The 13,946-nt window shown below is 43.5% G+C and overlaps 1 protein-coding gene across 1 annotated transcript in view; it reads right to left on the bottom strand.

Annotated features, from left to right (window-relative positions):
• AK4 (adenylate kinase 4) overlaps positions 1 to 13,736 on the bottom strand; it is a 105,035-nt gene extending 91,299 nt beyond the window's left edge. The window contains exon 1 of the mRNA XM_082265001.1: positions 13,543 to 13,736. Within this exon, the coding sequence (XP_082121127.1) occupies positions 13,543 to 13,687 (145 nt within the window). The 5' untranslated portion in view covers positions 13,688 to 13,736. The remainder of the gene's footprint in view (positions 1 to 13,542) is intronic.
• Between the last annotated feature and the right edge of the window lie 210 nt (positions 13,737 to 13,946).

Here is a 13,946-nt window from a genome sequence, read left to right on the forward strand (position 1 = left end):
GAGATAGAGATAGAGATAGAGATAGAGATAGAGATAGAGATAGAGATAGAGATAGAGATAGAGATAGAGATAGAGATAGAGAGATAGAGATAGAGATATAGAGATAGAGAGATAGAGATAGAGATAGAGATAGAGAGAGAGAGAGAGGGCTCTAGCAACCAGTGGCCAGAGAGTGAGAGGGGGGTGAGAGAGAGAGAGAGAGGAGGGGTGAGAGAGAGAGGAGGCTGAAAGACAGAGAGAGGAGGGTGAGACAGAGAGGGGGGTGTGAGAGAGAGGGAGGGTGAGAGCGAGAGAGGAGGAGGGGGTGAGAGAGGCGGCTCTAGCAACCAGTGGCCAATAGAGTCTCAGGTGGAGGGAGGGTGGCTTTTTTGCTGCCCCCCTGCTAAGTGCCGCCATAGGCCTGGGCCTTGTTGGCCTAGGCCAAAATACAGCACTGCCCATCGATGGTATCAGTAGCAGGAATGGTGCCCCATCATTGATGTGAGTTAGTAGAATAGTGCCCCAAGGGCCAGATAAAGGCAAGCAAAGGGCCACATCCACTTTGCGTGTGAGGACATGAGAACACAGGGATGGTGGGAACCTCTTATAATGGGCACAGCAGGTGTACAGACCCAAGAACTCCGCATGGGGATAGTGGGAACCCTTCATAATGGGCACAGTACATGGGAACTTAGCAAAGAGATGGTGAGAACCCTTATAATGGGCAAAGGTATGGGAACTCAGCACAGGTATAGTGAGAACCCCTCATAATGGGCACAGTAAGTGCAAGGACATAGGAACTCAGCACATGGATAGTGAGAACAAATTATTATGAGCACAGCAGGTGTGGAGACCCAGGAACTCATCTCAGATCTCAACAATTGAGTCCCCAAGAGACAGAAAGACAGTCCTGTCCTTTGGTTTTTTTACAATCTAACTATAGGTATTAGGAAAAAGCTGCCCTTGCAGTTGGGCCCCATCACTGAACTGCAAGGGTTAAATGCTCATTATGTCAAGGGTAACAAGCCACCTGCCACCTTCTGTAAGCCACTCATTGTCGCTGTTGTACTTCTACTACCCAACTGTACAATACAGAATTAATGGCCCTGCATTGTACATGACGACACCGATGGGACCGTCTACAGAGCAGAGTTTAGGGGAGATCAGAAGAGCACCGGTTCTGGCCAGAGCGGGGGGTGTAAGGAAAATAATAATGCCCGTTTCTGTACCCCCTAGACATAATGAGCATTTAGGAGGCCCCTTTTAATGTCAGGCTAGAACTCATTATCACCAGTGAAATCTACGTTTTGGGATGACTAGTCCTTTATAAAAGAGAACTCCAGGATTCTACTAGAGTAGAATGGACTCCTTAGCAAGTTTAATCTTCATGTTACATTGACCTCTGCGGTGTCCTTTGACAGATACTACGTGCCAAATTCTTGCTGTCCAACTGCCGTATACACATTTCCGGTCCCTGTCCTCGATGGAGGTCTCCCTGCCAGAGTCCCTAAGTGCCCATTGAGCCACTGAGGGATCGAAGCCTCCAGGCTTGACCGAAATATTAGTTTTGGGTGGACTGGAAATTTCTGCTAAAGTTCAATCTCCATTTAACCACTTTACCCCCGGAGGATTTTGCTGTCTTACGTCTGGGCCACTTTTTGCGATTCGGCACTGTGCGACTTTAACTGACAATTGCGTGGACATGCAATGCCGTACCCAAACAAAATTTACGTCCTTTTTTTCCCACAAACAGAGCTTTCTTTTGGTGGTATTTGATCACCTGTGCGATTTTTACTTTCTGCGCTATAAACAAAAAAATAGCGACAATTTTGAAAAAATAACAATATTTTTAACTTTTTTATATGAAATCCCCCCCCCCCCCAAAAACAAATTGTTTTCTGCTACATATTTTTGGTAAAAAAAAAAAAAAAAAAAAAAATCGCAATAAGCGTATTTTGATTGGTTTGCGCAAAAGTTATTGCGTTTACTAACTAAGGGAAAGATTTCTGTCGTTTTTGGTGTTTTTTTTAACGAGTAATGACGGCGATCTGCGATTTTTTTTGCGAGACTGCGACATTGCGGCGGACAGATCGGACCCTTGACATACATTTTTGACACTTTTGGGGGTACCAGTGACATTACTACAGTAATCAGTGCTATAAATTTGCACTGTTACTGTAAAAATGACACTGGCAGGGAAGGGGTTAACTTTATTGGAGATGGAGGGGTTAATGTATGCCTGGTGCTTACTGACGTGTGTGGGGGGAGGTGACTGAGTGACACAGGGACAGATCGCATGTTCAGCTATGCTGAACCCTGCAATCTGACCCTGCCTGTCACTTAGGAGATCCGCCCGCTTTGTTTACACAAGCGGGCGGATCTCCAGACTCGATTCCCCGATGATCCGGGAAGAGCAGCGGCGATCGCCGCCGCTCCTCCCCTGGCCTGACTCCCGCTGTGACTGAATACAGCACGCGCCGCCGAGAGAGGGGAATGTCTGGCGACGTAGGTCTACGTCGCCAGACGTTATCGAGCCACTTTGCCGCAGTAGAGCTCTAGTGAGCAGCGGTAAAGTGGTTAAACAAGAAAGCGGATTGCTCTTTGCAGAACTATTCCTCCTAAAATAGGTTGTTTGCCACATCGTGCCGCTTGTTGACTTCAGATCCCTCCAGGGAGGAGATCCCCTCCCGGTACACCAAGTACAAATTACAGGTCTCTGATGATCTGATAGGGAGTGTTATAAACCAGCTACCAGAACCGGCCATGCTGAACAACGCACCCTCTCAACCCTGAATATTTGGCATTTAATCTGAAGTGACACAACACAGAGCCCAAACCACACCTAGGTTTCCATGAGAAGCTGAACAGGCCAGCTTCAGGCACCAGACCCTATAGCAGCCTTTCTCAACCTTTTCAATACAGAGGAACCCTTGAAATAAATTTCTGGTCTCGGGGAACCCCTGCTAAAAATTTAAAATCTACAACTCATGACCAATGTTCCCTCTAATTTTTTACTGTGCTGAGCAAATAAAAAAATTTCTGAGCGCAAACCTTTAGACTGAGCAATTTCATCAAAAATCTTATATTGTCACAATCGATGCAGAGTGCCCACAGCATTGCCCCCAATCAATGCAGAGTGCCCACAGCATTGCCCCCAATCAATGCAGAGTGCCCACAGCATTGCCCCCAATCAATGCAGAGATACCAGCGTTCCCCCCGCGAGACCTGTGCAATTACCTCACGGCAGTGTCTCTTCAGTCCCCGCGTCCCCTCAGCCCTCCCGCCTCCTCTTCGGCCAATGGCATGGGGTTTCCTTTCGGCCAATCAGGAAGCGGGAGGACCAGGCCAGGAGGAGGATCCGTGTGACAATAGCGAATTGTGTGACAATGGGCTCCGGGCGGGCTCGGGGCGCACTGCTCTGCTCCCCGGCCGCCACAGTAAAATAATGTAAAGTTCCTTGGGTGGCCGGGTACCGTTTCATCCACGGACCGGTACCGGTCCGCGGCTCGCTTACCTTCACGTCGTCTGCGGCTGCGCGGTCTGAATTTGTGCTGCGCGGGACCTTCAATTAGACTGCGCATCCGCGCATGCGCGCAGCTTAAAGGGAACATTGCTCATGACGTATTAGTGTGACAGTCAGTGGGAAGAATGCTCCTTACTCTTATCATTGGGAAGAATTCCCCCCTTACAGATAGATAAAAGGAACAATGGTGTCATTGGGAACTTATCTGAGAGGCAGAAATTGCCCATTGCTCAAGGAACCCCTAGCAACCTCAGGAGGAACCCTGGTTTAGAAACGCTGACCCAGACTGAGGAAAACTGTGATTGTCAGTCGAATTTTTCTTGCTCTAAAGCTGCCAATACACATTAAAGGCATAATTCAACTTTAGGCTCCATTCACACTTACTCCCTCACTCCCATGATGGACATCTATGGCCAGATCCAACCTTCAATGCCATATTTTTTTTAAATCTGAGCTGTATTGTAAGTTGTTTGGAGAAGTGGCTCTCTTTTCTTCCCCTTCCCCTCTTCCCTTTTTACCCACCAGATCATATTGGCATTTTTTACATACTTATGTATTGTTGCAGATACACATCATACGCCTGCTCCTGAGGAAGTGGAAATGTGGTCCACGATACGCGTTGCACCTGTTTGATGCAGCTACTATATTACTAAGTGATGACAAATCCAATTATCTATGTCATTGTGCGATGTCGGTTTCTACACCACTGGCACTTTTCCACTGCAAGTTCCGGCTCGGCTCTACTCGGCCCTGCTTGGCCCGGTTTGGTTTTTCCACTGCATGGTACCGCATGGTACGGTGTTGGAATGGTTCTGTACGGTTTGCTTTTCCACTAAAGTAGTACTAAATTAAGTGGGTGGGATAACAACGATTCTCTGACCAATCAGTGGCTAGTAGTGACTGCATGCAAAGGATTGTGGGATATGGTACCGGTATGGTACCTCTTGGAACCACAATCGAGGTGGTACTGTTTTAAAGGTGCTTTTCCACTGCATGGAACCGAACGGTTCGGCTCGCTTTTGTGCTTTTCCACTGCTGGTACCGCATGGTACGGTGTAGGAACGGTTCAGTGCGGTACGGCGGCGCTTTTCCACTACATGGAACCGAACGGTACGGCTCTCTAAACAGTACCACCTCAGCTGTGGTTCCAATGGCACTTTCCACTGCAAGTACCGGCTCGGCACTACTTGGCCCTGCTTGGCCCGGTTTGCTTTTCCACTGCTGGTACCGCATGGTACGGTGTTGGAAAGGTTCGGTACGGTATGGTTTGCTTTTCCACTAAAGTAGTACTAAATTTAAGTGGGTGGGATAACAATGGGGTGGGTGGGATTCTCTGACCAATCAGTGGCTAGTAGTGACTGTATGCAAAGGATTGTGGGATATGGTACAGGGTATGGTACCTCTTGGAACCACATTCGAGGTGGTACTGTTTTTGAGAGCCGTACTGTTCGGTTCCATGCAGTGGAAAAGCGCCGCCGTACCGTACCGAACCGTTCCTACACCATACCATGCGGTACCAGCAGTGGAAAAGCACAAAAGCGAGCCGAACCATTTGGTTCCATGCAGTGGAAAAGTGCCATAAGAGGGCCGTATCGGTACTATATCCCACAATCCTTTGCACGCAGCCTTGACTGTGTACTTGGGGATCACTTATCAGCTCATATTTTTAGTCTTTTTTTTACATTTTGCAACATGTTATATTTTACATGTATTCATATGCAACAATAAATGTGGTACTGTGTATCAATTTTACCAGCTGTGTCATGCTCCTCATTCAAAGTCCCAACCTCTTCCTCTATCTATTCAATAGGGATGGAGGCGCAGGATACGTTTGATCATGTGCTTCATTTAAAGTCCCACCTTCCCCCCTCCATTCACACTTCTGTGACTTGTCATGCTACTTTGGACACAAAAAAGCATGACAAGTTGCAGCCCATGTATTTCAATAGAAGCAGTGAAAATCTATATAACTTGAAGTTGCAGCGACTTTAAAAAGGTTCCTGCATTATTCTGATGCCACTTGAGTGCCTTAGACTGCAATGTAAACTCTCAAAAGTCGCACCTTAAAGAGGAGTTCCACCCAAAAGTGGAACTTCCGCTCATCTGCTTCCTCCCCCCCACCCCTCCGGTGCCACATTTGGCACCTTTCAGGGGGGAGGGGGGGAACGGGTACCTGTTTTTGATAGGTACCCTTCCTTCCCCACTTCCGGGAGACAGCACCGTGGCGCTGTCCCTCTGAAGTTTCGTTGTCCTCCTCCTTCCCCCCCGCCGCTGAACCAATTAGAATGGGCAGCGCGCTTCGCGCATGCACAGTAGGGAACTGGCTGTGAAGCTAAAAGGCTTAATTTACGGTTTCCCATAGAATGAATGGCGGGGGCAGCACCTGACAGCCGATCTGAAAATCAGCTGGGGTGCTGACATCACGGGATCCCTGAATAGGCAAGTGTCTATTTATTAAAAGTCAGCAGCTACAGGATTTGTAGCTGCTGACTTTTAATTATGTTTTTAAAAAGCTGGAACACTGCTTTAATGCAATCAGTGAGACAGTTGTGCAACTGTCAAAGCCAAAGTCAACAGACGAAGTCGCATCCAAGTGACACCCATCCAAACTTGCAATGTGAAGTGGTTATGCAAGTGTGAATGGAGCCTTACTAAAGTACCTATGCAGGCGTAGCTCCCTCTAGTGTGTGCTACTAGTAGTGAGAGTAGACAAACTATATTCTGACTCCTCTTTAGCTTGGGAGTCTGTAATTGGTTGAGGGTTACTAGAGTTCAGGACTGGCTGACTCACACTGACAGCTCTCTGGTGCCTCCCCGTTTCTAGAATGTTGGAGAAGATTCTAGAAGATAGTCGCAGAAGCTAGGAGGGGTTGCCTTGAATATTTAACCACTTCAGCTCCGCAAGGTTTTACCCCCTTAATGTCCAGGCCATTTTTTGCGATTCAGGACTGCATTACTTTAACTGACAATTGCGCGGTCATGCGACGCTGTACCTATATACAATTTTCCCACAAACAGAGCTTTTTTTTTGGTGGTATTTGATCACCTCTGCGATTTTTAGATTTTGCGCTATAAACAAAAAAAGACCAAACATTTTGAAAAAAACAAAAAAAATATTTTTTTACTTTCTGCTATAAAACATTCCCAATAAAAAAATTAATTTTTTTTTTTTTTAATCAGTTTAGGCTAATTTGTATTCTGCTACATATTTTATCAGCAGTTTTTGGCAACAAACCCAAACACAATATTCCCCACGCGCACATTCATGGAAATGGCTGTAATAATGCCGGGTGCTGTAATGACCCCCCCGGCTGGAAACCGCAGACAATCTGAATGGAGAAATGTCATCAGCACACCAAGGATTCCTCAGAAGGGTCCAAAACTTTATTCACATGGTCACTGAGCTCACTTGCATTTCATTATTTTTGTTTTTTTTCAAGGATTTAGCGCCAATCCATCTCTCATTTATATATGAAAAAAATGCATTGGTGTGAAGGGAGCGTAATGAAAGATTCATGGTTAGGGATAGGGACACGCAGACACATACCTTATTTGTGATTGGCTGTAAGCTGGCCATACACTGTACAATCAGGTTGAACAATCCCTGTACTATCACTTTTACATTTACCATAACGCTATAATAGGAGGACACACCAAGACAACCCCATTCCCTTTGTATCCAATCAGGCTGGCCCCTTGCATTACACATTTGATGATGGATCCAAGTGTCGGTTCACACATATGCAATGTCAGACATCGCTTGTGATTCGCACCGCTCTACAAATCACATGCAATGCGAATTTAGCTATACAGATTGCATGGCTGAATTCGCATCACATTCGGACCGAAGTCGCACAGCACCCTTTTTTTGGTCCGCACCAGAACTGGATGGGTGTGTTCACACCTATGCGATCCGATTCCTGTCCAAGCTGACAGTTCGCACTGCAATATGCAAACTGATCTGGGGGGGGGGGTCGTTAAGTTTGTATTGACACCCCCAGAAGTTTGCATATGGCAGTCGGATGCGATGCGGGAACCCGCAGTGGATTCGCAGGGTTCCCGCATCGCACCAGTGTGACCCGGCGCTAAAGGAGATTGCATAGTGTATGGGGATCTTTATTGGTTGGCACGCTTTATTGCATTTTACAATGCTGCATGGCATGTCCCCGTATCCGTTCAGCTCAGCTGTGCATGACAGATGGAAAACTACAGGTGAGTTCACGTCTGCCAGCGCTGGGAGTGGCACAATAAAGACATAACAGGCTTCAGCCATCCAAAACTCGGATTTGGCTCCGTCTGACCTTGAAGAAGTGATTTAGTATTCAGCCCAAAAAAATAAATAAATAAATAAATGCAGCGCCACCATTGGACGAGGCGATTCCTTCTATACACAGGAGCTGCCTCATAGCAAAGAGTTCAATGCTGGCTGGGAGGACACAACCCACTCATGAATCATTAAAGAGCGCTCCTTAGGAGAAGTGCTGGCACCAAAACGGGAAACGCCATTACTCTGACCCCTCCCCCTACCCAAATAAAGGCACGCTTTTATTATGCAGACAGATTGATTCAATTTAACCCCTTGTAGCCAATAAATATATACACACATACATATATTACACAGTATGTGTGTGTGTGTATATATATACACACACACACAGTGGGTACGGAAAGTATTCAGACCCCCTTAAATTTTTCACTCTTTGTTATATTGCAGCCATTTGCTAAAATCATTTAAGTTCATTCTTCTTCCTCATGAATGTACACATAGCACCCCATACTGACAGAAAAGCACAGAATTGTTGACATTGTTGCAGATTTATTAAAAAAGAAAAACTGAAATATCACATGGTCCTAAGTATTCAGACCCTTTGCTCAGTATTTAGTAGAAGCCCCCTTTTGATCTAATACAGCCAGGAGTCTTTTTGGGAAAGATGCAACAAGTCTTTCACACCTGGATTTGGGGATCCTCTGCCATTCCTCCTTGCAGATCCTCTCCAGTTCTGTCAGGTTGGATGGTAAACGTTGGCGGACAGCCATTTTTAGGTCTCTCCAGAGATGCTCAATTGGGTTTAAGTCAGGGCTCTGGCTGGGCCATTCAAGAACAGTCACGGAGTTGTTGTGAAGCCACTCCTTCGTTATTTTAGCTGTGTGCTTAGGGTCATTGTTTTGTTGGAAGGTAAACCTTCGGCCCAGTCTGAGGTCCAGAGCACTCTGGAGAAGGTTTTTGTCCAGGATATCCCTGTACTTGGCCGCATTCATCTTTCCATCGATTGCAACCAGTCGTCCTGTCCCTGCAGCTGAAAAACACCCCCACAGCATGATGCTGCCACCACCATGCTTCACTGTTGGGACTGTATTGGACAGGTGATGAGCAGTGCCTGGTTTTCTCCACACATACCGCTTAGAATTAAGGCCAAAAAGTTCTATTTTGGTCTCATCAGACCAGAGAATCTTATTTCTCACCATCTTGGAGTCCTTCAGGTGTTTTTTTAGCAAACTCCATGCGGGCTTTCATGTGTCTTACACTGAGGAGAGGCTTCCGTCGGGCCACTCTGCCATAAAGCCCCGACTGGTGGAGGGCTGCAGTGATGGTTGACTTTCTACAACTTTCTCCCATCTCCTGACTGCATCTCTGGAGCTCAGCCACAGTGATCTTTGGGTTCTTCTTTACCTCTCTCACCAAGGCTCTTCTCCCCCGATAGCTCAGTTTGGCCAGACGGCCAGCTCTAGGAAGGGTTCTGGTCGTCCCAAACGTCTTCCATTTGAGGATTATGGAGGCCACTGTGCTCTTAGGAACCTTAAGTGCAGCAGAAATCTTTTTGTAACCTTGGCCAGATCTGTGCCTTGCCACAATTCTGTCTCTGAGCTCTTCAGGCAGTTCCTTTGACCTCATGATTCTCATTTGCTCTGACATGCATTGTGATCTGGAAGGTCTTATATAGACAGGTGTGTGGCTTTCCTAATCAAGTCCAATCAGTATAATCAAACACAGCTGGACTCAAATGAAGGTGTAGAACCATCTCAAGGATGATCAGAAGAAATGGAAAGCCCCTGAGTTAAATATATGAGTGTCAAAGGGTCTGAATACTTAGGACCATGCGATATTTCAGTTTTTCTTTTTTAATAAATCTGCAACAATGTCAACAATTCTGTGTTTTTCTGTCAGTATGGGGTGCTATGTGTACATTCATGAGGAAGAAGAATGAACTTAAATGATTTTAGCAAATGGCTGCAATATAACAAAGAGTGAAAAATTTAAGGGGGTCTGAATACTTTCTGTACCCACTGTATATATATTATATATAACAAGCTTTTCACACCGGAGCGTCTTGTCATGCGATTTTGACAGGTCAAACCGCATGCCAAATCGCAGCCTATTGCTGGCAACAGCACCGTCCGAATCGGTGAGACGCCGCAACAATTTCCAAAAGTATTTCCTGCACTACTTTTGGCAACTTCGGGGGTCGATTTTAATAGAGATCTTTGCATGGACCCGCCTCCAATGGGAATGAGGGCTAAGCCGCCGTTCACACCGTAGCGCTTGTCATGCGATTTGACAGGTCAAACTGCATGCCAAATCGCAGCCTATTGCTGGGAATGGCCCCGCCTGAATCGGAGCAATGCCGATTCCAAAAATATTTCCTGCACTACTTTTGGTGACTTCAGGGCCGATTTCAATAGACATCTGTGCATGGACCCACACAAATTTATTTCAAAACACCCCCCGAAACTCGCAATAAAATGCAGATTTCAAATGGTGCAAGTTCAGCTGAAATTGCACAAATTTCAAAACCGCCTCCAATATGAATGAGGGCTAAGCCCCAAATCACACCGGAGCCTCTTGTCATGCGATTTGACAGGTCCAATTGCATGACAAGTCGCATCATATTGATGGGAAGCGCACTGTTTAAAACTGGTGCGCCGCCGACTTTGCGGTGCTGAAACGATTTGAGAAAGTAGTTCCTGCTCTACTTTTGGCGATTCTGGGTGCGACTTACATAGACATCTGTGCATGAAACCGCACAGATCTCTTCCAAGTCGCTCTGACATGCAGCTTTGAAATCGTGCGATTTCAGATAGAGTAGCAGGATTTCAAAGCCGTAGTTAACGTGAACGAGGGCTAAAACCTGGAAGCTGATTGGGTGCGGCCGTTCCGAATCATCTGCAGGGTCCAGGCAAAGAGAAGCGCTTGAATCTCTGAATCCACACAGATTCTTCTGAAGGCGGAGATTTAAAATAGAAACAAAATCAGCTGATTTACCACTGCTGGCTGCTCAGCAATGACAGCATGACTTTAACCTCTTGCTGCCCACGTAACACATATGTGCGGTATCACACGCCCACACACCACCCATGTGTGCCCATAGGTGGCAGAGGTTTCTACATGGAAAGCACATTCGCTGTGCGCTCCCAGCACAGTGACCGAGCTGTCAAAGACAGCTGCAGGTCCGTAGTCATGATTGGGAGATGGCGGGACCCGTTACTGATCATGTGACCACGGCAATAGCCAATCACAGTGGTCACATGATGGAGCAGACCTTCTTGCCCCCTGGGCGCAATAGCACAGTTAAAGGGAGGGGAAGCCAATAAAAGGGGATTATTTCGTTTTTTAGTTTTAAATATAACTAAAGACAAATTATATATATATAGTGTGCGTTTTTTAGTTTTGGATAGAGTGGAGAGAGATTATAACCCCTGTCAGGTTTTTAATGCTGTGTGCACCCCCATCAGGGGATTCACCTTCTCTATTTGTCATGTTTACTATTATTACAGAGGGTGACAGAAAATCTCCAATTCTGGGTTGTCACCAGATTACGAAATGTGAGGGGAAATCTTCCAATGGGGACACCAGGGATTCCCTCACTTTGGAAGGATTCCCTCTCACTTCCTGTTTTGGCTGTGGGACAGGAGAGGAGTCGGTACAAGAAGGGAAGGCCGGAGTTCATTAGAATATAGTCCTGGAATAGGCAAACTCAGCACAATACCTAATGGGACTTGTAGTTCCACAGCAGCTGGAATGCAGAGGTTGCCTAACCCCTGATCTACTGTCACAGGACCGCCAGTTTTGCTTAGGTTACGTAAAAGCGTTTTATCATAAAGGTCTAGAATAAATAAAAAGTAGCAAATAGGAAAGTTAAAGTTCTGTGTCTCTGTCCTTTAGATTTTAATCAGTGAATATAATCAATTTATATAATTAATGGATATAATCAGTGGATATAATCAATTTATATAATTAATGGATATAATCAGTGGATATAATCAATTCATATAATTAATGGATATAATCAGTGAATATAATCAATTTATATAATTAATGGATATAATCAGTGGATATAATCAATTCATATAATTAATGGATATAATCAGTGAATATAATCAATTCATATAATTAATGGATATAATCAGTGAATATAATCAATTTATATAATTAATGGATATAATCAGTGGATATAAACAATTCATATAATTAATGGATATAATCAGTGAATATAATCAATTCATATAATTAATGGATATAATCAGTGAATATAATCAATTTATATAATTAATGGATATAATCAGTGGATATAATCAATTCATATAATTAGTAGATACGGTATAAATATTAGATATAATCAGTGGATGTAATTAATGGATACAAAAGATGGATATTAATAGTTGATATAATCAATGGATATGATTGGTGGATACAATCAGTGGATATAATTAATGGATACACTCAGTGGATATAATTAGGTATATCATCAGTGGATATAATTAATGAATATAATTAGTGTAGATAATCATTGGATATAATCAATGGATATGATTGGTGGATACAATCAGTGGATATAATTAATGGATATGATTAGTGGATAAACTCAGTGGATATAATTAGGTATATAATCAGTGGATATATTTAATGAATATAATTAGTGTAGATAATCATTGGATATAATCAATGGATACAATTAGTGAATATAATCAATGGATATAATTAGTGGATATAAATTACTGGTTATAATTAGCGGATATAATTAGTGGACTGAATCAATGGATAAATATTAGTGGATACAATCGGGAGAATATAATCAGTGGATACAATTAGTGGATATAATCAGTTGATATAAACAGTGGACATAATCATTGGATATTATTAATGGATATAATCAATGCATAGAATTAATGGATATAATCAGTGGATGTAATTAATGAATACAAATGTGGATATAAATAGTTGATTAATGGAGATGTTTAGTATATACAATCGGAGGATATAATTAGTGGATATAATCAATGGATATAATTAGTAGATATATTCAGTGGATATTATTAGTAGATATAATCAATGGATATAGTTAGTAGATATAATCAATGGATATAATTAGTAGATATATTCAGTGGATATTATTAGTAGATATAATCAGTGGATATTATTAGTAGATATAATCAGTGGATATAATTAATGGATATGATTAGTGGATATAATTAGCGGATATAATCAATGGATATAAAATTAGTGGATACAATCAGTAGATACCATTAGTGGATATAATCAATTGATAAACAGTGGACTTAATCAGTGGAAATAAATAGTTGATATAATAATCAGTAGATATAATCAGTGGATACAATTAGCGGATATAAATCAATGGATATAATCAGTAGATATAATCAATGGATATAATTAGTGGATATAACTGGAGGATACAATTAGTGGATATAATCAGTTGATATAAACAGTGGATATTTTTAATGGATATAATTAGCGGAAATAAATAGTGGTTATAACTAGTTGATATAATTAGTGGAAATAATCAGTTGATATTATTAATGCATATAATTAGTGGAAATAAATAGTGGATATAACTAGTTGATATAATTAGTGATATAATTAATGGATATAAATCGGTGGATCTTCCACATTAGTTTCTATATTTCTGTATGTCTCTACACAGTCCTGTAGGCACTGAGAAATAAAATGACTTTCCAAGGACCAGTGACAGCCAAGAAGGACACAGAGATCAGAGTACATGGCGGTCTTCGCTCGCCCCCCTTACCAGTGCTGGATTTGATGTTCTGCCTTAAGAAGTCCCCGCTGGAGAGATGCTGCAGCCCAAAGTTTTTGGCGATTCTTTGGCACACGGTCCCCTTGCCAGATCCTGGTGGTCCAAGAATGACAGCTCGCAAAAGTTTGGACGCCATCAGAGGGGTGTATGCAGGGAGAAGAAGGAGTCCAGCTCTTGCAAGGGATCTGTGTGACAACCAATAGGAAGGAGAATTAGGTTACAGCCTCTCTCTGTCCCCGCCCCTCTTAAGATGCCAGAAAAAAAAAAAAAGTAATGACATAACCCTTTCATGGCTCAACCAAACCTGCTTCTAGAAAGTTACAAAATGTGTCGTTTTCAGGCTGCGGGGGAAAATTTTGGTAAAAACTTGCACCTTCCAGTAATCTTCAATCTTC

This window comes from Pelophylax lessonae (genome assembly GCF_965119305.1).
Source record: "Pelophylax lessonae genome assembly, chromosome: 8".
Taxonomy (NCBI): Eukaryota; Metazoa; Chordata; class Amphibia; order Anura; family Ranidae; genus Pelophylax; species Pelophylax lessonae.